This window comes from Pongo pygmaeus, chromosome 23 (genome assembly GCF_028885625.2).
Source record: "Pongo pygmaeus isolate AG05252 chromosome 23, NHGRI_mPonPyg2-v2.0_pri, whole genome shotgun sequence".
In the NCBI taxonomy this organism is placed as follows: domain Eukaryota; kingdom Metazoa; phylum Chordata; class Mammalia; order Primates; family Hominidae; genus Pongo; species Pongo pygmaeus.
Genome location: NC_085931.1, coordinates 42,238,834 through 42,262,476, shown reverse-complemented (window position 1 = coordinate 42,262,476; position 23,643 = coordinate 42,238,834). Strand labels below are relative to the sequence as shown.

The 23,643-nt window shown below is 53.3% G+C and overlaps 1 protein-coding gene and 1 long non-coding RNA gene across 5 annotated transcripts; one reads left to right on the top strand and one right to left on the bottom strand.

Moving 5' to 3' along the window:
• The first annotated feature begins 1,905 nt into the window (after nucleotides 1-1,905).
• On the top strand, nucleotides 1,906-21,658 carry PATZ1 (POZ/BTB and AT hook containing zinc finger 1). Of its 4 annotated transcripts, none has more exons than XM_054470380.2 (5): nucleotides 1,906-3,176; nucleotides 4,543-4,606; nucleotides 11,612-11,783; nucleotides 18,608-18,680; nucleotides 20,158-21,658. In XM_054470380.2, the coding sequence occupies exons 1-5, from the start codon at nucleotides 1,906-1,908 to the stop codon at nucleotides 20,189-20,191; spliced, it is 1,614 nt and encodes a 537-aa protein (XP_054326355.1). In that variant the 3' UTR covers nucleotides 20,192-21,658. The 4 variants fall into 4 exon arrangements, with proteins under 4 accessions (XP_054326355.1, XP_054326352.1, XP_054326353.1 ...); XM_054470377.2 differs by having other exon boundaries at nucleotides 18,543-18,680; XM_054470378.2 differs by lacking the exon at nucleotides 18,608-18,680.
• On the bottom strand, nucleotides 9,485-20,628 carry LOC134739334 (uncharacterized). The gene is made up of 3 exons (XR_010125949.1): nucleotides 20,449-20,628; nucleotides 19,257-19,572; nucleotides 9,485-9,835 (listed from the first exon to the last, which is right to left on the bottom strand). It is a non-coding gene; the product is annotated as an uncharacterized LOC134739334 (long non-coding RNA).
• Nucleotides 21,659-23,643: the final 1,985 nt, after the last annotated feature.

Genomic DNA, 23,643 nt, shown 5'->3' with positions numbered 1-23,643 from the left:
GGAACTTCCCGCCCGCACACGCGGCGCCTGCAGCCTGGGGCTCTGCGCCAGGCGGCCCAAAGGCGGCCGCCAGCGCTTCCTGGGAAGACAAACCTTGGTGTACAACTCTAGCGTGGTAGCATCCCCGGGCGGGCCGGGGACAAAGCGCCGAGGCCTGGCGGCAGGGCCCATGACCACAGCACCCGGCGTCTCACAGGGCTGCGGACGCTGGGGATGCTCCGGGCTTGGGGAGGCCCGAGGGTGTCCCCGACTCCTCCGGCACCCCCACTTCCCTGAGGATTGCTGGGGCTTCCGGGGGTCCCTGCCCCGTCCATCGCCTTCATATTGTCGCCTCCCGGAGCTGGTGACTTCACGCTCCCCGGGGACAAAGCTCGGCGTGCTGTGGTTTGGGGGAGAAGCTGGACGCTGGCTTCATCTCTCCAGCTCTTCCGGGCGCGCAGCCCATCAGATCGGTCAATGTACCGGGTGCAGAAGCAGCTCCGGAGGTTCGGCCTGTCGCCGGCCAGGACCCCGGGCCCTCTCTGGTGTTTGAAGCAGGGAGGCGGTCGCAGGCGACTTCTGGGGATTTCACGCATGAAAGCGGGGCTCCGAAGGGTGGACAACGCCCGCTCGACCTGCGAGTGCGCTTCGCAGGCTGGGGGGCCCGGATCCGCACCCCTCAGTTCCTGCCCCCCCACCCTGCTAGCCGCCACTCTCAGCGGGCAGGGGAGGGGCAGTGGGAGCTGGTTTGCTGGCTCGGCGCTTCGTTTGCATTGGTCCGGGGGGGCTGAGACTGCAGCCCCCGGCCCCGCGGGCGGGGTGGGGAGGCGGGGGCCGGACGGGGGCTCAGGCTGCTCTAGCATTGGCGGATCTGGGGAATGGGGAGGGGGGGCAGGAAGCGGGGGGAACGGAGCTGCGGGGGGGGTGTATAAATAGGGAAGGGGGGACGTGCATCCTCTGCTTGGTGAGGGGGGGGCGCTCGGCACAAAGAAAGTCGAAAGTTTGCAGCGCCAGGCGGCCCGGGCTAGGCACCCAGGCGCGCACGTGCAAGGCCGGGGGCGCCGGGGGCCCCCACTCTTGAGCTCGCCGTTTCTTTTTTTTCTGCAAGCGAGAGGGGGGGTGTTGTTGGTATCGCCCCCTCCTTCTCCTCCCCCCAGGGGTGAAAGTGCAAGAGGAAGTGCAGCCGCTGCCATCTTTCCTCCGCTCCGAACACACGGAGCCCGGGGCCGCAGAGCCGCCGCTCCGCCGTCGCCTTCTCCCGGCCTGGGGAAGGGCCTACTCTGCCGCCGCCGCTGCCCGCCCGCTCCAGCCGCCGCCGCCGCCGTCGCCACCGCCCTCCAGGCTCCGGGACCCGGCCCGCGCCACCGCCCCCGTGCGCGCCCCGCCGCCGCCGCCTTCGCCTTTTGTTTCCTCCGCTCCGGCGCCCCCGCCCCGGCTCGCGCTTTGCAGGGGACGCAGCGCGCGCCCCCAGCGGGCCCGGGAAAAGCCGCGGCGCGCGCGCGCGCCTGCGCGGCGGACCCCTCCTTCTCCCCGCGTGCGCGTGCCCCTCTTGGCTGCGCGCCGGCGCCGCCTGGCGGGCGGGAGGGGAGGTGGCAGGCGCGTTTGCAGGAGGGGCGCACCTCTTCGCTCGCGCACCCCCCCGGAAGGTAGACCGGGAAGGGGAGGCGGGCGGGCGGAGAGGAGAGAGCGGCGCGCAGTCCAGCGAGGGCGGGGGTTGGCTATGTGGGGGGTGGTGCACCCCGCAGTCTAGACAGTCTGATCCGGGCTGGGGGCGTGTACGCTCGGCGCACCTGCGAGACTACAGAGCCCCGGGCCGGCACGTGTGGGGAGTGTGGACACGTCTGCTGCGCCCCGCTTCTCGCTGCTTAGGGGAAGGGAGGGGGCGGGCAGGTGCAGCGGCCGGGCTAGTGGGAGGGGGCGGCGGCCATGGAGCGGGTAAACGACGCTTCCTGCGGCCCGTCTGGCTGCTACACATACCAGGTGAGCAGACACAGCACGGAGATGCTGCACAACCTGAACCAGCAGCGCAAAAACGGCGGGCGCTTCTGCGACGTGCTCCTGCGGGTAGGCGACGAGAGCTTCCCAGCGCACCGCGCCGTGCTGGCCGCCTGCAGCGAGTACTTTGAGTCGGTGTTCAGCGCCCAGTTGGGCGACGGCGGAGCTGCGGACGGGGGTCCGGCTGATGTAGGGGGCGCGACGGCAGCACCAGGCGGCGGGGCCGGGGGCAGCCGGGAGCTGGAGATGCACACTATCAGCTCCAAGGTATTTGGGGACATTCTGGACTTCGCCTACACTTCCCGCATCGTGGTGCGCTTGGAGAGCTTTCCCGAACTCATGACGGCCGCCAAGTTCCTGCTGATGAGGTCGGTTATCGAGATCTGCCAGGAAGTCATCAAACAGTCGAACGTACAGATCCTGGTACCCCCTGCCCGCGCCGATATAATGCTCTTTCGCCCCCCTGGGACCTCGGACTTGGGCTTCCCTTTGGACATGACCAACGGGGCAGCCTTGGCAGCCAACAGCAATGGCATCGCAGGCAGCATGCAGCCAGAGGAGGAGGCAGCTCGGGCGGCTGGTGCAGCCATTGCAGGCCAAGCCTCCTTGCCTGTGTTACCTGGGGTGGACCGCTTGCCCATGGTGGCTGGACCCCTATCCCCCCAACTGCTGACTTCCCCATTCCCCAATGTGGCATCCAGTGCCCCTCCCCTGACTGGCAAGCGAGGCCGGGGCCGCCCAAGGAAGGCCAACCTGCTGGACTCAATGTTTGGGTCCCCAGGGGGCCTGAGGGAGGCAGGCATCCTTCCATGTGGTCTGTGTGGTAAGGTGTTCACTGATGCCAACCGGCTCCGGCAGCACGAGGCCCAGCACGGTGTCACCAGCCTCCAGCTGGGCTACATCGACCTTCCTCCTCCAAGGCTGGGTGAGAATGGGCTACCCATCTCTGAAGACCCCGACGGCCCCCGAAAGAGGAGCCGGACCAGGAAGCAGGTGGCTTGTGAGATCTGCGGCAAGATCTTCCGTGATGTGTATCATCTCAACCGGCACAAGCTGTCCCACTCTGGGGAGAAGCCCTACTCCTGCCCTGTGTGTGGGCTGCGGTTCAAGAGAAAAGACCGCATGTCCTACCATGTGCGGTCCCATGATGGGTCCGTGGGCAAGCCTTACATCTGCCAGAGCTGTGGGAAAGGCTTCTCCAGGTGAGGAAAGGCCCCTTCTTCCTCCCCTGCCACACGTATCTTAATCCAGAAAAGTCTCCTGCCAAGATCTGGGAGTGCGGGATTTGTGGGGGTCACTTGACCTTATAGAGCCATGCCAGGTTTGGGTAGAGTGTTTTAAGGGCCCTTATTTTGAGATGGTATGCCTGAGACCTGCTTTCCATTCCCTCAGGGAAGTTTTTTTGACGCTAAGTGTACCCTACTGTCTCCTCCTGGGGCCGGATTCCTCAGGCCAGAGCCACCGGACCTCACCATTCTTCTCCCAGGGCTCCCTTTGTGTTTCCGGCACCAGGCGTGGGGCCCCCTCTGGGGGCGGGAGACTGGGCTCCTCCAGCGACTTCCCCGCTTGAATGGCTGCCGAGGGAGGGACTGGAACAAGTGCATCTGGGACTCCCTACACTCCTGAGGCACCAGATTCCCCAACACAGAACACTGGCCATCCTGATCAGTAGACTCCAGCTGTGCCTCTCACACCACCCTGGGATCATGGGACACAGAGCTGGTCACCCAGAGCTGCTGCTTAACACCAAAAGCTTTGATCTGCTCTGACCTGGTAGCTCTAGAGCCTAATGGGACCCACAGAGCCCCTTTATGTTCTCAGCACAGAAAGGAATGGGGGCAGGATCTCTATGTAGGTTCACTTTCTAGTTAGCCTGTTGGGGAACTGAGGTTGTGTGGGAGCAGAGGGTGGTTTTTTCTCCTAAAAGGCCGGTTTTAACCTGGATTGTAGGACCTTGTGCATGTGAACACGGGGATGGAGAACTCCCTCAGAGGGCCCCAACCGGGAACCAGTCTTACCGGTCAGGCAGCCCCTGCCCACCTGCTCAGGCGGGCATCTGGCTTACCAGCCCAGCTGGGGACTTAAGGCTCCACTGCTTGGCCTCTGGGGACTGAATTCCATCCGGGTGGCATTCATTGGCTGCCTGTGGCGGGAGAGGCTGGGGGAGGGGATTGCTGAGTTTCTAAGGGGCTTTAGTCTGGACAATGAATCACACATACCCCCTCCTGGAAAGGCTGCAGTGAGGCAGCTCTGTTTCATTCTACTGCTACTGCCTCTGGTCCTAGAAAACACTGAGTTTCTGGTAGGGGGAATTGAGGGGGTGGGGAGGCAAGATCAGAGACAAATGCCCACTTCTCTTCCCCCTCCAGAGAAAACCAGGGCAGAGAGGCCTGGGCCTGTGGAGCCAGAACTGGGTGGTGACTTTGTCTTTGTCATGCTGGGGTGGGGGAGAGGGAGTCCTCTCCAGCAGTGAGTGTGTGTGTGTATGTGTACACACGTATGTATATGTGCCTGTGTGGTGAGGTCTGGCCAAGTTTCTAAAGTCCCTCTTGGTTCTCTCTTTTCCAGGCCTGATCATTTGAACGGACATATCAAGCAGGTGCACACTTCTGAGCGGCCTCACAAGTGTCAGGTAGGGGCTGGGCCAGGGCAGAGATGGGCTGAAGGAGATGTTGCTGTTCTCACGGTCGCAGCCATGAGCCAGCTGCTGTGTGTGCCGAGGGCCCGGCTGACTGCCCACCGCTTTGCACACCTCCCCTCTGTTCCTCCACCCTCCCTCTGCTCTCCTCCTTTGTTCCTACCCCAGGCCCCCTTCCCCCACAGCTGACGTTCCTCCTTCCTGGTTGCTTGGTCCTGGTTCCCACCCTGTCTTTGCCTTCACTCTGTTGCTTGGCTTTTCTCTCCTGGTGTTTGCCGGCTCCTTGGATGGTGAGCTGTACGGCACAGATGTTGTGTTGGGAGACCCAGCACTGCGCTGGGCCTGGCTGTTGGTTTCCAGCAGTTTGTAGGGACTGCAGGTTTTTAAAAAAGGGCTCCTGGTGGTCCAGCCAACCACTCTTCCCCTTTTCTGACCTCAATTAGAGCTCCTCCCGGGTCCCCTCAGCTTAGGGCACAAGGCAGTCGGGGAGGTAGGAGGTAGGGAGTGGGTGGTCCCCTCTCCCACACTGGCACCTGTTTAACCCATCCTGAGCCGGGGTTTCTGGAGGACTGGAGAGCAAAGTGGGCTCCTCTTCTTTGAGCTCTTTGCAAAGTAGCAGGTAGGGAAGGCTGGACCAGATAGATTCTCACCCTTGGTTTACCTGCTTGAACAATATCTGGGGGCCCTGCTGGTACCCAGAAGATTGAGTTTCCTCTCCTGGCCACTGAGCCTTCCTGTGTGGATAGCGAACACACCTCTGTCTTCTCCTTGGTTATCTCCCCTCTCCCATGCCAAGTTCCCACCAAGTGAGGGCGAGCCATGATTGTGGGGTGTGCACTGCAGTCTCTGATAGGATAACCTGCTTCTCCTTATCCTGTTGGTGGCAAGGGGAGAGGGTTCAGGGAGACCAGCAGGGAGGGATGAATGTGCCGTAAGTAGGCAGAGCCCCTGGGGGTCAGGCGTGGATGGTGTTCACAGGTGCTGGGCTAGGCAGTCTCCCTGGAGGATGACCCAGGGTGGGCCTGCTGGGATCTGTCTTTGCCTTGCTGCCTTCTCTCTCTCTGTCTCTGATTCTCTCATCACAGAGCACATTCTGACTCAGGTAGTGTGCTGAGTAGCCCGGGCAGAATAGGAGGAGCCCAGAGGGCAGTGGGGGCAAGCCCGGTGGCCTGGGGGGGTAACCTGCACTCTCTGCCCTTTTTCCAGGTGTGGGTTGGGAGCAGCAGCGGCCTGCCGCCCCTGGAACCTCTTCCTAGCGACCTGCCATCATGGGACTTTGCCCAGCCTGCTTTGTGGAGGTCGTCCCATTCGGTTCCTGACACCGCCTTTTCCCTTTCTCTAAAAAAATCATTCCCAGCCCTTGAAAACCTGGGCCCAGCACACTCCAGCAACGCTCTCTTCTGCCCAGCCCCGCCGGGATATCTGAGGCAGGGCTGGACCACCCCAGAGGGCAGCAGGGCCTTTACCCAGTGGCCTGTTGGCTAGCCCGGGCCTCACTGGAGAGGGTTGACAGTGGAAGGGAACAGGAGTGGCATTTGGCCTGAGATCCCTGCTTTTGGGAGAGGCTAACAGGGTGGTTCCTGCCCAGCATGCCCAGCTCCTCCCTGGGTGACTTGGAGTCTTTCCCATCTCAGAGCCCCCAAATGGGGGTAGCAAGGAGCACCTTTCTGGAACCCCCCTATAGCATCCAAGTTTCTTTCTGGGCTCTCTTGCCTTTTCCCCCCTTTCACAGATGGCACCCCTGGGCATCTGTCCTTGCCTAGGTGATTTTGGAGGTTGGTGCCTTCCTGGGAACTAACCACCAGCTTATCTGCTTCCCTTCCCCTGGCATCACTTCCCACAGGCCTGGGGTTTCTATAGACTGGGGCCTGGCCACCCCTTTCCCCACTCCAGGAGTGAGTCGGCCTCCAGAGAAGACTGGCACAGTTCCAACTAGAGTCAACCCATGCTGCCCTCTGCCCTTCCCACTCAGATTTAGATCCTGCTTTCATTTCTGGCTAGTGAAGTAGACTTTTGTGTTTTTGAGGTTTATTAGCAGGTCTGCTCAGGAACCAAACTAATGAGTAGCTTTATATTGGGACACCCCAATATATGGCTTTGGGGGCTGAAAAAGCAGATGTAGACCCCCTCCCTCGGATCCTATTGGTGTGCCCTTTAGCACTCCGCAGACTCTGCGGGGTGAACAGGAGTGATGATAAAATTTTTCATTCTAACATTTGAGGCTTTGTGTGTTTTGTCCTTGGTCTGTGTCATAACACTGACATCACTGTCCCTTGGTGTACAAATGCGCTCCTGCCCTGCCCCTCCCAACATACACTCTCACAGACCTGCTGGCCCCTCCTCCAGCCCTATAGCCACAACTCCCCTAACAGGGACCCAGCAGGTGAAGACATGCTGGCTCTCTTGCTCTGGGCTGGCCAGCCAGGTGTGCCTGGGCTTGGTTAAACAGCAGGGGTATCTGTTGGCATGGTGTGGGGATGCTGAAAACATAAGAGGTGAAGAGACGGCTCTCTGGGAGTTCATTCCTTGAGTTCCCCACTGGCTAGGCACAGTCCATATTGCTCATTCCCTCCTGATGCCAGAGAGAATGAAAGAGGACAGTTACAGAGACTAGTGCCATAGCTTAAGTAGAAAGGCCATCTGAATGTAGGGGCAGGAAGCCTCAGGCTTGACAGTGGCATGTCTCTTTGGGGCTTGGCCTGAGTGTCCTTAACTGGCCCAGATGTCCTGGGTACTGCTGGATTTATGAGCTTAGTGGGCTGGGACATTTCCCCCACATGGAGTTCAACCTGAAGCTGAGAGGCTGGAGCAGCTCAGACCTCCCTACCTTCCATGGGCTCCACTTCTTGGGGGCTGGTTAGAGAAGGAATGCATTGAGATGGGCATATGCTCGAGAAGAAGGGGGCCAAAGAGCCCAGGGAGCTGAACCTTCATGCATTGCCCTTAGAGTTTTACAGGGCTGTGGGAGAAAGCTGCTCAAGACTACCTCTGAGGCTGCCTGAGTTCAAGGGCTACTAAGGGTGGGGGTGTGCACTAGTGCCCTTGGTACCACTTGGGCCCCATTCCCAAGCTGCTCAATCCTTAGGAAGAAAAGCTTTAGGAAGTCTGGGAAGGGAGCAGGACTGGGGCTCAGTGTTGAGTGGTGATGACCCGCACTCAGGGTGCCTGGGCCAGGACCTGGCAGGCATGGCCCTTAACTACAGCAGGTTGTCTAAGCACAGGGCTGTGGGCCGGGCAGCTCTTCTGAGTGCCACAGGCAGTCAAAGCATTCTGCCTCTGGCTCACTCTCTTCCTATCAGCATCCCTCTGTCTTCTCCCTGTCTCTAGGACGAAGAATGCTCTTCTCCTGACACCCCAGCATGGAAGTTCTGGATGTTCCCTTTGAGATCTGTCTCCCTCTGCCCCTTCTTTCCTGGGTTGTGTGACCAGGCTCTTTAATGTTCTGTGTTGTCTGAACTTCTGCTGTGCCTAGACTTTGGACTTTTACAGGCTCCCCAGAAAACCTGGGGACTGCAGCAACAGAGGGTCAATCCCGGCACAGAGAAGCCAATAATCACTTCAGCTTGGCTTTGAACACAGGGAAAGCGTTTGTCATGTTTGTGTTTTTTCCCCCAGCAGCAGATTTACATTCCTAATTCTGTTTGCTCAGGCGAAAGTTAGCTTTCATTCCTTGAGAGATAATCAATGGAGGACAGGGTGGGGGAAGCCAGCCCAGTCTGGGATTTTAATTTTTCTTAGCTAATCCCCAAATGGATAAGCCACTTGTGGATAATTGAAGTTTGGCTGTCCATCATCTTTAGGTAGCAAAGCATGACAGAGGCAAAGCCTTTAGAGGACAGATCCCAAAAGAAGGTTGGCAAGAGAAACAAGGCATCTCTTTCCTGTTCCTCTTGTGGTTCCCTCTCCCAGAGACTCTGGAAGACAAAATCCTGAATGTGCTTTCAGCCCCCGAGTAGCTGGGACTACAGTTGCCCACCACCATGCCCGGCTAATTTTTTTGTATTTTTAGTAGAGACGGGGTTTCACCATATTGGCCAGGCTGGTCTCAAACTTCTGACATTGTGATCCACCTGCCTCGGCCTCCCAAAGTGTTGGGATTACAGGTGTGAGCCACCGCGCCCGGCCTCAGCCCTGTTTTCTTACACCTGATCCATGTTGGTTCCTTTGAGTTCTGAGGCTTAGAACACACCCTCTCTCACCATTGGAGGGGTGGTCTTTGGGTCGCTGCCTGGCAAAGCTAGCTCTTGTCCCCAAATAAACAGGTGCACCTCTCTTTCCTGGGGGTGTTTATGCAGCCCCTGCCCTGGTTTAGAGACTGCTGGGCTGTGTAGAGGTTCGGAGTTTTTTTCTCCTACTGTGGCCTGTCACTGGGTCATGAGGTCCCTGGCTGACGTGGGGCCCACCTGTGGCCATGAGAGCAAGCATCATCCAGGGTGCTTTCTGACTTACCTACGTGCTGGAATTTCCTTGCACAAATCTGTTCACCTTTCCCTTTTGGGAGTCCTGGCTGCCAAGTACTGTACACTGTGTTATAAAGTATGAGCACCTTTCACTCAGCAGAAGCTCCCTCTCCTGAATCTGGAGATGGTAAGAGCACAGGCTCTGGGACTGGTTCTTAGTCCAGCTGTCTCATATCCTCTCAGGGCCTCCACTGGCCCAGCTGTAAACTGGGAGAGATCAGAATCCCCCAGGGTGGCCAGGAGGATTGGTAAAGTACTGGCCTGGGTGTGGTGGGGTGGGTGTGCTAGACTTTCTTTAGTAGCTGAGTCTTGTGTTTTAAGCAAGTTCACCTTCTAAAGGTTTCCTCATTTATGATATGAATACACTGAATATATAAAACAGATAAAAGCAGTATGTCATTGCTACAAATTCAGTTCAAATGTATAATGTTTACTTAAAAAGACAATGACAGAAGAGCTAGGTAGGCTGTGCTAACGTACACAGATATTTGGGACTGGGGTAGTAAACAGTGGTGTCTTCTACCTTGACAGCACTGCATGCGTTTGTTTCTTGCTATGGCTGTACAGTAAGGAGACAGTTAGATGTCTGTATGTGTTGACAGTGTTCAGCCACTTACCTTGAGCTCTCAGATTCTCAGGATGTGCTTCTGTTAAAGAGAGATGGCAGAGGCAGTTCTGTTCTAGCACAAGGTAATGGGGTGGTCTTCAGTGGGTTACCATTTGATCTGTGACACAAAGGTGAATGTTGCTTTCTCTTACAGTTCTAAAACAGTAAACACACACACACACAAAAGAAATGAGTCAAAATTGACTAGAACCCATGAAACACCTCCCTGGAACCAAAATAGCTTGAAAGCCAATGGATTCAGCTCTTCTCAGGGCGTTCCCAATATTCTGTGACCCCCACGGCTGGAATGCCTTTGCAAGCTCCAGCTGAGGAAGGGATGTTGTGAGGAGACTGATCACTGGTACTAAGTCAGGTCCTCAGGTACAGGAAATGCCTGCCAACCTGGGTCCTCCTTCCAGGGTGCTGGTTCTGACCTTCAGCTCCTGACTCATCCGACCCGGGGGCCTGGCTGTGAGTTGGTGCTCAGCTCACACCACAGCTTTCCAAAGCCACGCTGTCTTGGAGGGTGATCACACAGCTTGCCTCGGAGGGCTGCTGTCAGGATGGGTTGCATGAGATAAGTGCCTCTAAAAGGCTGAGCACCATGCCTGCCTGGCACACAATGAATGCTTAATCAATACAGGGTAGTATCATCATCCTTGCCGTCACCAGCACTTCCCCAGCTTAACGTTTCACAAATGCTCTTTTTTTTTTTTTTTTTTTTTTTTTTTTTTTTTTTTGGAGACAGAGTCGCTCTGTTGCCCAGGCTGGAGTGCAGTGGTGCAATCTCGGCTCACTGCAAGCTCTGCCTCCCGGGTTTATGCCATTCTCCCACCTCAGCCTCCCGAGTAGCTGGGACTACAGGTGCCCGCCACCATGCCTGGTTAATTTTTTTGTTTTTAGTAGAGACCGAGTTTCACCATGTTAGCCAGGATGGTCTTGATCTCCTGACTTCATGATCTGCCCGCCTCAGCCTCCCAAAGTGCTGGGATTACAGGCGTGAGCCACCGTGCCCAGCTGGAGTGCAGTGGCACAATCTTGGCTCACTGCAACCTCTGCCTCCCAGGTTCAAGTGATTCTCCTGCCTCAGCCTCCCGGGTAGCTGGGATTACGGGAGTCTGCCACCACGCCCGGCTAATTTTTTGTATTTTTAATAGAGACGGGGTTTCACCATGTGGCCAGGATGGTCTTGAACTCCTGACCTCAGGTGATCCACCCATCTCGGCCTCCCAAAGTGCTGGGATTACAAGCATGAGCCACTGCACCTGGCCCACAGACACTTTTGAAGCCTCCGGCCCTTGTTCTGTCTGCTAATTCTCACGTCGTCAGAATTGCCACTGTCATTTAATGGGCTGCTTTTTCAATTCAAACTCACGAAAATATTACGAAGAATTATCTCTGCACTTTGTCCTGCCTTTCCTTTCCATTTCCCTGGCCAAGACTAATGTCACTTTTGAATAAAATGAATAAATATAATTCTTTGTATAAAACTAGGGGAAACCCAGGGATACAGAACAGGAAGGCTGGTTTATATGCCAATAACTCATCTGTAAATTCATGTAAATGTAATTCTGTGCATTATAGCTAATGCACCTAAAGTCAATTCTCAATGTCTAAGGATGAGCAAATGTGTAACTCTTCATTGTGTAGAGGGGTATAGAGCTTAGCTTGCCATGTCCTGGGCACATTTCCAGTAGTCATTTAGTTAGTACCAGTGATTCCCACTCAAGTGTCCCATAAGGAGGCACCATGGGAAATAAGAGCAGCCTCTTGGCATTCTGGGTAGGGAGCCTGAGCCAAACTCTAAAGCTGTCTTTATAAAAGGAGGTCATGTGATGGCCAGAAATTGCCTTTGCTTCATGGTGCACTTGGTGGGGAGTCAGGTGTGGGGTGCTGGGTTTCACATCATCCCATTTTCTTTTCTGCCTTCAGACCTGCAATGCTTCTTTTGCCACCCGAGACCGTCTGCGCTCCCACTTGGCCTGTCATGAAGACAAGGTGCCCTGCCAGGTGTGTGGGAAGTACTTGCGGGCAGCGTACATGGCAGACCACCTGAAGAAGCACAGCGAGGGGCCCAGCAACTTCTGCAGTATCTGTAACCGAGGTAATCTGCCCACTGTTTCCTCACTTCCAGAGGATGGGCCTGAGCGTGTATGGGAGGCCTAGGGGTGTCTCAATCACCCTGCCTCAGACTCCACTCTTTGCACAGCCGCCCCCCACTTCCCACTGAATGGTAAACACCTTCATCACCCAACTAGCTATTTGCTACCTCTTCCTTCCCAAGAAGCTTGGGGTGCTTAGAATGGAAAGTCCCAGGAGACCAGCAGGTCAAAACAGAAGGAGAGGTTCTTCCCAAGCTTGGGCCCATAACTCTCACCTGCTACTCAGATGGCAGGATGGATGCATTTTGCAGACACCACTGAACCACTGAGGTTGGTGGGGGAGTTAGTAGGTCCCAAAGTGGGAGAAAAAGAGGTTGGTCTGGCTTGAGAGCTTTTGCTGGTTGATTCACTGGCATATGAAATTCAGCAGCCAGGGAAGGAGGTTGAGTCTGGAGATAAACAAGGAGCAGGCACTTTCTAGCACAAGTGGTCAGAAGAGAGCCCAAACTCAGGTAGATTGTGGCCTTGAGAGAGGAAAGTGGAAGGTGCTCTGAGCAGGGCAGCATGCTTGAGGACAAGGTGGGCCTAAGTAGTGTCTAACTCTGTGGCAGTGGTGTTGTGTTGGGTGAAGTCAAGCCTGTCCCCAAGGTTCTGCCGGGTCTAGTTGGCTGTTGGAAGTGCTAGATGTTTGTGTTTTGCAAGCACAGCATCAGTGGAGGCTTGCACTGTGTGCTAAAGGAGGTTGGAGCAGCTATCTGTGAACGTGAGGATGCTTCTGCATGGTGTGCTTTGCTTTGGCCAGTGGGGAGCACTGGGATGTCCTTATCTCCTGGGGCATTCTTGCTTGTCCCAATGCTTCTGAAAGCCTGCTTAGTGGGTGCAGCACTGAACCAGGAGTTAGAGACCCAGGGTTTAGTCCCAGCCTCTCACTAGGTGGCCTCGAGTTCTCCCATTCCCTCTCTAAGCTTGAGTTTCTTCATCTCTCAAATGGGGTTAAGAATAGCCCCCTTTCCTACCTCACAGGGCTGTTACGAGGATCCCAGGAGACAAGGTAGGTGAAAGGAGCCGCACACTTGGGAGACTCTATCCTTGCACTTTGTAACAATGTTGGGAAAGACATGCTTGTTGACACTCTGGGTTGGACCAGGCACAACACTCCTGCAGGCCTTGGCGGAATCGTTGGGTGCCTGTGCTGTGTTCATGTGCCCTGAGGTCCATGGTGGAAGGAGATTGCTGAGTAGCTGGGTGTTCTTGGTGTCCTGGAACTGGGTCCCTCCTTGCAGCTTCACACCTGGGGTTTGTACCACCAGGACACCTGCTATGAAAGCAGGGAAGTAGTAGTGAAGGTCTCTTAAGCTGTCTGTTCTGTCTTCTGACATGTCATTAGAGCCCATTTCTGACAGGAGCTTCCTCCAGGTTGCAAGCGGTGGGCTTGCGCATGCAGGGAGAGTTATCAGGCTGTGGCTGACCGTCTTGACTGGGGCTGCCCCAGCCCTAGAAATAATATCGTTTCTTGTCTTGCTTCATCCTAACCTGGCTTCCTGACAGCTCCCCCAGATAACTCAAAACCTGCTGTAATATGCTGTTAGCAGGCATTTTGTCAAGTTTTCAATATGGAAGTTCCTAGTCCGAGAACTGGGGTCAGAGACCAGAGGCTGAAAACTGCTGAGTGGAGAAGGGTGCTCATGATAAAACTCAGAAAGCCCAGACCAGATGGTGGAGTAGGGCAGGAACTGGACAGGAGACCCAGGGCTACAGCCCTTGAAGCCCAGCTCAGGAGGAAAGAAAAACTGAGAGCAGCAAGGACAGGAAAGTTGGCCCAGTTAGGAAGCAGCTGATGTGGCAAAGCCAACAACTATTGTACATTAGGATTTATTTTCCAAGGGCTGGTAAAGAGAACTTGGGCAACAGCCATAAGCTACATGACCGGAATGGAGAATCCAGAAGAGTAAACCAGAGTCTACTTTTTCTCAGAAAAGCCAAGACTGGGTCTGGATCACAGGCCAAACATCTCTGGGTCCCACAGCCAGAGCGGGAAGTCCCTTTCCTGCAAGAAGACTAAAGAAGGTGCTGGTCCAACCCATGCTGGGTACTCAGAAGGAAGAGAAAACAATTGCAGTTTTTATCAGAAGAGAAGGAGCAGGATTCTACTCCTGGACTCATTCCTTGGGCAGAAATAGGAAGAGACAAAAAAAAAAAAAAAGGAAGAGCACCAAAAACATTGAGACATTGGAATCAAAATGCAGAGAGCTCTGTGTCCTCCTTTGCCATGCTGCCACCAAGCCTATACCTACAGGAGGGGTTGCACGAATAAACAAATGTTCTTATCTCTGCACGTGTTCAAACAAAGGCTGAATGTCAGAACAGTTAAGATTGAATAAGGTGAACTTCCAGGTGCCCTCAGATCCTTCAATCCCAACAATTCTTAAACAGTTGACTTAAGTATCTACCTATAGATCTGTCTTTTTCAGTTGTTGCCACAAAAATGACTCCTGGCTGCGAAGAATGGCACAGAGGAAAGGCAGCCTGACTCCTGCAGCCTCACACGTGAGTCAGATGCAAGTTGATGAGACAGATGACTCTGGCTTTGTCATACAGACATATCAGGATGTGTATGATACTATTTGTAGAGGATGATCATTTGCAGTGGAGGGAGTATTATGGCTAGAAAAGCTTGTTCCCACATTTTTGAATTGAGGAAATCAGTTGAGTTGAACAGTGGAAAAGGGAGGCCCTGGCTGAGCACCATGATTTTCTTCCTTTAAAGTTTCTGTAGCAAGATCTTTGTATATATGCCCATGTGCTGGTATGGTGAAAAGGAATAGATTATCAGGAATCTGCCTTTGACAGAGACATTTGAATGCAAACATCATTGCTTAAAAGGTAGAGGAAGCCTTCTCCCCAGTCAGAGGTAAGCACACAAGTGGATGGATGCAGGGAACCTGCTGTTCCCCTGGACTCACATCAAGCTATGTAGGCCCACTCCAACACAGTGCAGTTGGGAATGGCCCCTTCAGGGTTTGGACAAGGAGAAAGCAGTCCCTAACCCCTGCATGGATGTGGAAACTGCCAAAGGATGATTTGCTTCTGGAGTGCCAAGTGCAGGCACACCAGACAAGAAAATGCAACTGAGGAGCAGTGGCCTTTTGCTAATAAGACCATCGTCTCTGGAGTGAAAGGGCCGGTGGCTTGTTGGTTGTAGTGGCAGTCATATGTGTGCTCAGCATCTCCATTGCGTGGATGGCTGGATCAAGCTGCCTCTTTGGCTCTTGGTTAATCACTGGTGAATGGGTGAGTAAGTTTAGAATTCCGGCTAAATATGTCTGGCTTCAAAGACGTATTCTGCTCAGAAGCTCAGCTTCTGTTTCATCCTAACACTTGGCTGCTGAGTTGCTCTGTGTTTAAATTCTAGGCTTTAAGTGGCAGCTGTGGATCCACTCCTACCACCCCGCCATGTGGTTTTGCTATAGATAGTACAGTCTGCAGCTGGGTAAAGTCAAGAGAACTCAGCCACGTGTTTCTCAGACTGTTTTTCAGGAAAACTCAGCAAGACAGTTTCGCTCTTGTTGCCCAGACTGGAGTGCAATGGCACGATCTCGGCTCACCACAACCTCCACCTCCTGGGTTCAAGCGATTCTCCTTCCTCAGCCTCCCTAGTAGCTGGGATTAAAGGCATGCACCACCACACCCGGCTAATTTTGTATTTTTAGTAGAGACAGGGTTTCTCCATGTTGGTCAGGCTGGTCTGGAACTCCCGACCTCAGGTGATCTGCCCGCCTCGGCCTCCCAAAGTGCTGGGATTACAGGCGTGAGCCACCGTGCCCAGCCAAACTCAGCAAGTTTTTATTGAGCATCTGCTGTGTTCTCTTGGTATAGCTCTCCCAGTAAGGAGTAAACATAATAATTCCTGGTGCTCTCCCGCTCCTTTCTGTCCCTTTTTGATTGCAGCGGACCTGCTCTGGTTCATCATAGGGAAAAAGCTTCATGCTATTTTAGAGACCCCCCAAGGGATTAAAAAACTAAGGAAAGGCCGGGCACAGTGGCTCACGCCTGTAATCCCAGCACTTTGGGAGGCCGAGGCGGGCGGATCACGAAGTCAGGAGATCCGAGACCATCCTGGCTAACATGGTGAAACCCCATCTCTACTAAAAATACAAAAAAAAGTAGCCGGGTATGGTGGTGGGCGCCTGTAGTCCCAGCTACCAGGGAGGCTGAGGCAGGAGAATGGCATGAACCCTGGAGGCGGAGCTTGCAGTAAGCCAAGATGGTGCCACTGCACTCCAGCCTGAGCGAGAGCGAGACTCTGTCTCAAAAAAAAAAAAAAAAAAAAAAAAACCAAAGGAAAAAATTACCTTTTCAAGTGGTATCATCATATTATCAGAAAGTTCTGATATCTTATACTGATTGGTGGGAGCCAATGTCTCCTGGTTCTGCTTTGTTTTAGGGGACTCTACAGTACCACCCCAAGGGGCAGGGCTAACAGCCTCTTTCCCATTAGCCTTGTCTCCTCACTCCTGACTACAGCCTCCCTCTTAGGGATGTCTACATGGGACCCTCTTACACCAGTCTATACCCATGATTAGCCTCAGGCAGACCACTGCGGTCATAGCACAGGACAACTTGCTCTACCAGGCAGGGCAGGACACCAGCACCTGGTTTAGACAGATCTTTGAAGTAGCTGTATTGGGAAAGGAGGGAAAATTGGCCCAATCCCACATTTTCCTTCAGAACCACTAACTGCTGCTGTCAGAGGAGAACTTGTTAAATAAAGTTCCCACAGGCCAACCCTGTTTTTCCAGCAGCTTCCATTGTAACATACCATTATGGTAGAAAAATAACATAAGTGTAAATGGTAATAATGAAACCTATTGTAAAAGTCCACTGGATATTTCTAGGGCTCAGGGCTAAGACACTGGAACCAATTAACCCATTTATGCTGGAGGTTACAAACTTTTTTGTGAAAAATCAGACTTTAGCGATGATCTTGAGCAGTAGGATATAAATAATTCCTACAAGGTTAGCGTCCCAATAATGGAACATGAGGCATAAGTGGGTTAAAGCATCTGCCCAGTAGCTAAGGGCCAAGTTCTGGTGGCACATGATCCTGGGGTTGGAGTCCAGGTTCTGCCACTCAGTAGCTGTACGTGTGACCAGGTTACTTAACCTCACCAAGCCTCTTTTTTTTTTTTTGAGACAGAGTCTCGCTCTGTTGCTCAGGCTGGAGCGCAGTGGCGTGATCTCGGCTTACAGGTGCCTGCCACCACGCCCAGCTAATTTTTTATATTTTTAGTAGAGATGGGGTTTCACCGTGTTAGCCAGGATGGTCTCGATCTCCTGACCTCGTGATCTGCCCACCTCAGCCTCCCTAACCTCACAAAGCCTCTTATTTCTTTATCTGTAAAATGGGTATAATAGTAATCTGTAGCAAAAAGGGTGTTGGGCAAATTCTATAGAATAGTGCATGCGGTGTGCTGGGCCCTGGTATGCCATCAGCACTTGCTAAAGGTGAACCTTTATTACAGTTCCAGCAGCATTCAAAATGCCATGCCAATTCAGACTTTTTAAAACAAATCTCGTGCAGACATTACACAGTACTCTTCGCCTCTGACCCTTTACCCTTTAGCAGTGGATCTCACTGTTATCCTGTGACTGTGTAATTTTGAAAGTGAATGGAAACACCTGATAATGAGTCAACCAGATCTGAAGTGGATTAAAGGGACACTGTCAGGGTGCTGGCACCCTAAGTGGGCCTTATACTAAAAAGCTTCAGTTCCTGCTAAAAGCACCTTCTGATCCTTGACTACAGTGGGGTTTGATGGCATACCTCCTTCCTGTGAAACCCAAGTCAAAATCCTTTTATCAGCCTGCCTGATTCTGTATCCTTGGATGCATGGCTGCTGTGGAAGTTGGCCCAAGATGTGTTCTTCCCAGCCTGAGATATCTCGTGGATCAGACTGACAAAAGCATCTGGGAGGTGGGCCGGAATAGTCCCAAGAAGGCCGGATTGTCCTCCCCCAAAATAAAGACAGAGATCATCCCTGTTTCTTCTCCTGTACGCGAACCTGGTGGATGCTCCAAAATCGAACCAAAACACTACCATGAATAAGAGATGACTGCACTCCTCTGACACAACTTCCTATTTTTGTCTTTGTTCTTCAAAAGGTCTAAACAATTACTAAATCCTGTTATACTGAAGGTGGGGAAGTTAGAAAAATAGAACATCTCCTGACAGGTAGAAGACGGGATCCTTGGAGGCGTTCCTTTGGGATTTCATTTTACCTCCATCTCATTTGTTGTCCAGTTTCCTTTTACAAGGATTAAGCAGGCATCCTGCTGGCTAGAATCCTGTGGCTTCCCTGGAGCCCCAAATTCTTGTCTAACCACATTTCTAGTCATGGTTCCTGCAGGAGACATCCACTCAAATCACCTGTTACTGAGGCACCAAGCAACCCTAGAGGCAGTTGGCCTCTGGCCCTAGCAGGAGCAGGATCTCAGGCCATCCCACCAGGCAGCCAGCCTCGGCCCCTCACCGCAGCCTTGCAGAGTGGGCTCTGCAGAGAAGCCGATTTGTGGACAGTGCCACCCTCCATCCTGAGTCACATGGCTCATGTGGTTGCAGCCATTTTTGAGCCAGGAGGGGGCCCCTTCTAGGTGCAGCTGACCTGGGAATGCTAGCCAGAGCGGCCAGAGGAGAGGAGTGGGGGAAGGAGAGAGGTATCTCTTGCTGGCCGCGGGATCTCATCTCCTTTTGTCTTGTTTAGGTTTCTCCTCTGCCTCCTACTTAAAGGTCCATGTTAAAACCCACCACGGTGTTCCCCTTCCCCAGGTCTCCAGGCACCAGGAGCCCATCCTGAATGGGGGAGCAGCGTTCCACTGCGCCAGGACCTATGGCAACAAAGGCAAGCGACCCCTTGCTCTGCACTTTGCTTCTCTGCGCAGACTGTGTTGTGGGGGCGCTGGGCTGGGCGTGGGGAGGCGGGAAGGCTGCCGGCTTTCTGGCTGCCTTGAGGAGACTCAGAGATCTGAGTGGCAGTGGCCTCCAGGACAAAAGTCACAGTGGGTATCTCACTCCAGGGCAGTGAGTGAGGCTTTAGGGCACTGCCGAGATCCAGCCTCCGCCTCCTCTTCCCCAGCCCTCCTCCCTTCCTCCTGGCCAGCCCCCACTGTCTGGAGCCCTGCAGGGATGCCCCGGGCCCTGGGCAGAAGAAGAGCCCTGCATGATGAGTCACTATGGGCCTGTCACTGCCTGCTGCCCTTTAGGATGGTGTGGAGCTGCGGCTGAATGCTTTCTCCTCTTTTGACCCAGTGGGCCGGTGGGAGCCAATGTCTGGCTTCTCTCACAATAGGGGTGGTTGGTTACTGTGAGTGGCCCTTTCTGGAGAGCCTCTGGCTAAGGTTGTGAGATGCATGGCAATAATGAGCTATCTGACTCCTCTGACTTGGGAGTTGGTTTGCAGAAAGCTCCCCAGGCCCACCTTCACTTGTTGATTCAGGTTGTTTTGTGGTATGTCACGTTGTCGTTGCCTTGGGGATGAGGCCAGGGGCTTGGCAGATGGTAGAAACAGCAGAGATGGCATGCTCCATGCTCCCATCACAGACCTCCCTTCCCGGCATGGCTCTCTGGACCCAGGCAGGAAGCTGCTGATTGGTGGAGGACTCCAGTGTGGGCCAGGCAAGGCAGAGCAGCCAGGGTTGTCTCTTGGCCCACTTGTCTGGGGCCTAGGGTGGGGACAGCCAGCCGACTGAGTAGTACAGAGTTGCTTTCAATCTCTGTGCTTTGGCTGCTTGGCCCTGGAAAGGTTTTGGCAGAAGGAAGGCGGTAAGGACAGGGCTCATGTTTGCAGCATTAGGAAAAGGATTGGCTTCTGTCTGAGCCATTGATGGGGTCTACCCAGGTTGAGGACCTAATGGCTCTGGTTCTGCCTGTCTTGCTAGGGTGCAGCTAGTCTGGTGCAAGAGGTGAGGCTACTATTACACTGGCTCGGCATCATCAGAATACCAATTTAACCCCCAGAGGCACCCAGAAGAGCGCCTAGGAGTTGGGGGTCTTTGAGTTGTTCTGGGCAGCTGTAGCAGAGTTGCCCTCTCTGTATCCCTTCCTTGAAGCAGGCTGAGATGACGGTGAGCAGTACATGTGCAGCTGCATGAAGAGTCCACAGCAAGGGAGGCTGGCAGCCCTAGGGCCCTGCCGTTTCACCCCTATAGGCACTCCAGGCTCCCAGACTGACCAGCTGACCCTCCGTGGGTTCTGCCAGGGCAGTGGCTGGCCAACGGCTGCCCTCCACAGGTCTGTGAGCTGGCCCCTCATGACCCCTCCAGGAGGGGACATCTCCAGAGCCTGGCCTCATCGCTCTCCTATATTTTGTTTTTTCGTAGAAGGCCAGAAATGCTCACATCAGGATCCGATTGAGAGCTCTGACTCTTATGGTGACCTCTCAGATGCCAGCGACCTGAAGACGCCGGAGAAGCAGAGTGCCAATGGCTCTTTCTCCTGCGACATGGCAGTCCCCAAAAACAAAATGGAGTCTGATGGGGAGAAGAAGTACCCATGCCCTGAATGTGGGAGCTTCTTCCGCTCTAAGTCCTACTTGAACAAACACATCCAGAAGGTGCATGTCCGGGCTCTCGGGGGCCCCCTGGGGGACCTGGGCCCTACCCTTGGCTCACCTTTCTCTCCTCAGCAGAACATGTCTCTCCTCGAGTCCTTTGGGTTTCAGATTGTTCAGTCGGCATTTGCGTCATCTTTAGTAGATCCTGAGGTTGACCAGCAGCCCATGGGGCCTGAAGGGAAATGAGGCAGCTGCTGCGTCCCCATGGAAACAGCCATTTGGGGACTGCTGGGAAATGCTGTGAATGCGGAGGGAAGTGATGTTTGGGTTCTGTAGCTGAGAGATTTTTATTCATTTTTAACTGCCCCCCAACCCCACTCCAACTCCTTCTCCACCACCCATTCTCCCAATGGTCTTTAGAAATAGATTTTCATCTGATATTCTGCAGAAATATCAATGAGACTTGGTATGGGACAGGGGCAGAAAACACTACATAGGCCTCCAAGGCAAAACCAGTCCCAGTTTCTCTAATGGGAAGAAGCTGGAATTCCTGGTGCTCAATTCTTAGTGACCCCAATCCTATACCCAAATCTATGATATTCTGGGACCTCAGTGATTTTGGTCCCCTCCCACTTCTCTAGTTCGTCATCCTCCCTTCCCATATCCTTCAAAAGAACCACACTAGGGTCTCCACCCACTTATACAATGCGGATGCCCAACTGTTTTTAAGGAAGCCAGAAGCATCCCATGGACCATGGGGTGAGTGTCCTCCAAGAGCCCCCTGAGCTCAGCCCTCTTCCTAGAGGGCTCCAGACCTTCCTGAGCCCTGCTTGGAGGTGAGCATTTTCACTGCTAGGACAAGCTCAGCTATTGAGGACACCCCCACCCCAAATTTCAGTTCTTACGTGATTTTAACCATTCAACATGCTGTTGGGTTTTAATTCTCTAATTATTATTATTATTGTCATTATTTTTTAGGACCAGTTGTAGTGAATTGCTACTGAAAGCTATCCCAGGTGATACAGAGCTCTTTGTAAACCGCAGTCACACATTAGGGTTAGTATTAAACTTTGTTTAGATGTACCATAATTAACTTGGCTAGTTGATTGTTTGAAGTCTATGGAAGAAATAGTTTTATGCAAAATTTTAAAAAATGCCAGTCTGGTCAGGGAAGTAGGGGGTTTCAATACTGTTGGGAACCAGGAAGGTGGGACAGCCAGCAGGTAGGGACATTGTGTACCTCAGTTGTGTCACATGTGAGCAAGCCCAGGTTGACCTTGTGATGTGAATTGATCTGATCAGACTGTATTAAAAATGTTAGTACATTACTCTATCTGCTCCCTTGAGTCCAGTTTTTCAGCTGTGGGGGTCTTTGGGACCCAGAGGTGGGCAGTCCATACCCCAGCACCTGGGGTGGGAGTGGGATCCCAGGAGACCCCTTTTCCGCTTCATTGCACCAGTTCCACTGGGATTGACAGGTAGGTGGTCCCACTGAAGACTTAGAATGCCAGAATTCACCCATGTGTTCAACAAATATCCACTGCTTGTCTTCACTGCTTGTGTGCCAGGCATGGTTTCATGCTCTTGGGATATGGTGGTGAACAAGACACCACTGTGAGGCTTAATGGGAGAGAAAGTCAACTTAAATATGAGTTCAGATAATGAGAAATACAAGGAGAAAAACTGGGCAAGGTGAGGGGACAGTGACAGCAGAAGGGTGAGTAGGGTGGACCAGGGAGGTGTGAAGCGGGGTTGGGGCTCTGGGAGGGAAGACTTATAGAGGGGATCTGACATGGCCTACCCAGCTAGCACCTGAGGAGGGATGTGGGCAGGGACTCCTCATGGCCAAGGGGCTCTAAGAAGCTCAGCAACTTGTCTCCCCCACCATGTTATCTACCTGATGTTAAGTAAAAGGTTGGTGCACCGTTAATGGTGAATGTATGAAGAAAAGAGGGAAAGAACAACAAACAGGAGGCAAGAAGCAAGCATGATGGAGAATTAACAGGAATAAGAATGAGGAACAAGAGGGGACAGCCAGACTTAAGGCACCCTGGGCATCTTGAGAAATCTCAGGGAAGCGGGAAACCCCTAAAAGGATAGAGACAGCATGTAACCTCCAAGCAAGAAGAAAACAAACAATGGTAAAGGAGAGAAAAACAGACCTAGGGGAACAAACAGCACAAAAATTTTTATACCCACATTGGTATCAGAATTACTTTGTTTTTTTGAGACAGAGTTTTGCTCTTGTTGCCCAGGCTGGAGTGCAGTGGTCTGATCTCGGCTCACTGCAACCTCTGCTTCCCAGGTCCAAGCAATTCTCCTGCCTCAGCCTCCTAAGTAACTGGAGTAACTGGGATTAAAGGCATGCGCCACAATGCCTGGCTAATTTTTGTATTTTTAGTAGAGACGGGGTTTCACCACATTGGCCAGGCTGGTCTCGAACTCCTGACCTCAGGTGATCTGCCTGCCTCGGCCTCCCAAAGTGCTGGGATTACAGGCGTGAGCCACCGCACCCTGCCTAGAATTACATTGTTCTGGTGTAAAGGTAAAGACTCTCAGCTGAATTTTTTAAAAAACAATTCTAAGCCATTTACACAAAATCCTTGGTAAGCTGCTGGGCTTTGTAGACTGTGTGGAATAGAGGCTTAGGCCATTAGATGTTAGTATCAAAGGAAAGGGTGACCCTAGAATGTGGAGGCCCTGTGGACACGTAGCTTTGTGTACAGAATCTGGTCACACCCACCCGAGTGTTAGAGAACCTGGCCTTGAACCAAGGACTTGACTGGGCCAGCCCGAGTTCCTGAACTCATTTTAGTTCTGCTCCCTGGAGACCTGTGATCATGTCCATGGACAGGTAGGGACCACAGGTATTAGAAAGGAGTATCTGTCACATGGCAGGAGGGGAACAACAGAGCAAGCAGGCTGTTGCATCTTCCAAAGCACTGCTCCCTTGGCAGCCTGAGCTTTGGGAGGCCAAGGCAGGAGGATCACTTGAGGCCAGGGGTTTGAGACCAGCCTGGGCCACATAGTAAGACTCCATCTCTACAAAATTGAAGAACAGCTGCACATGGTGGTGCCCACTTGTAGTCCTAGCTACTCTGGAGGCTGAGGCAAGAGGATCGCTTGAGCCCAGGTGTTCAAGGTCACAGTGAGCTATGATCACGCCACTGCATTCAAGCCTGGGTAATAGAGTGAGGCCCTAACTCTTAAAAAAAAAAAAAAAAAAAAAAAAGGGAAGAACCACCTGAGCTTTGGCTATTCAGCTCCATCATCTGCTCTCTGCCAACCTTGGGGAAATCCTAAATCTCTGAGC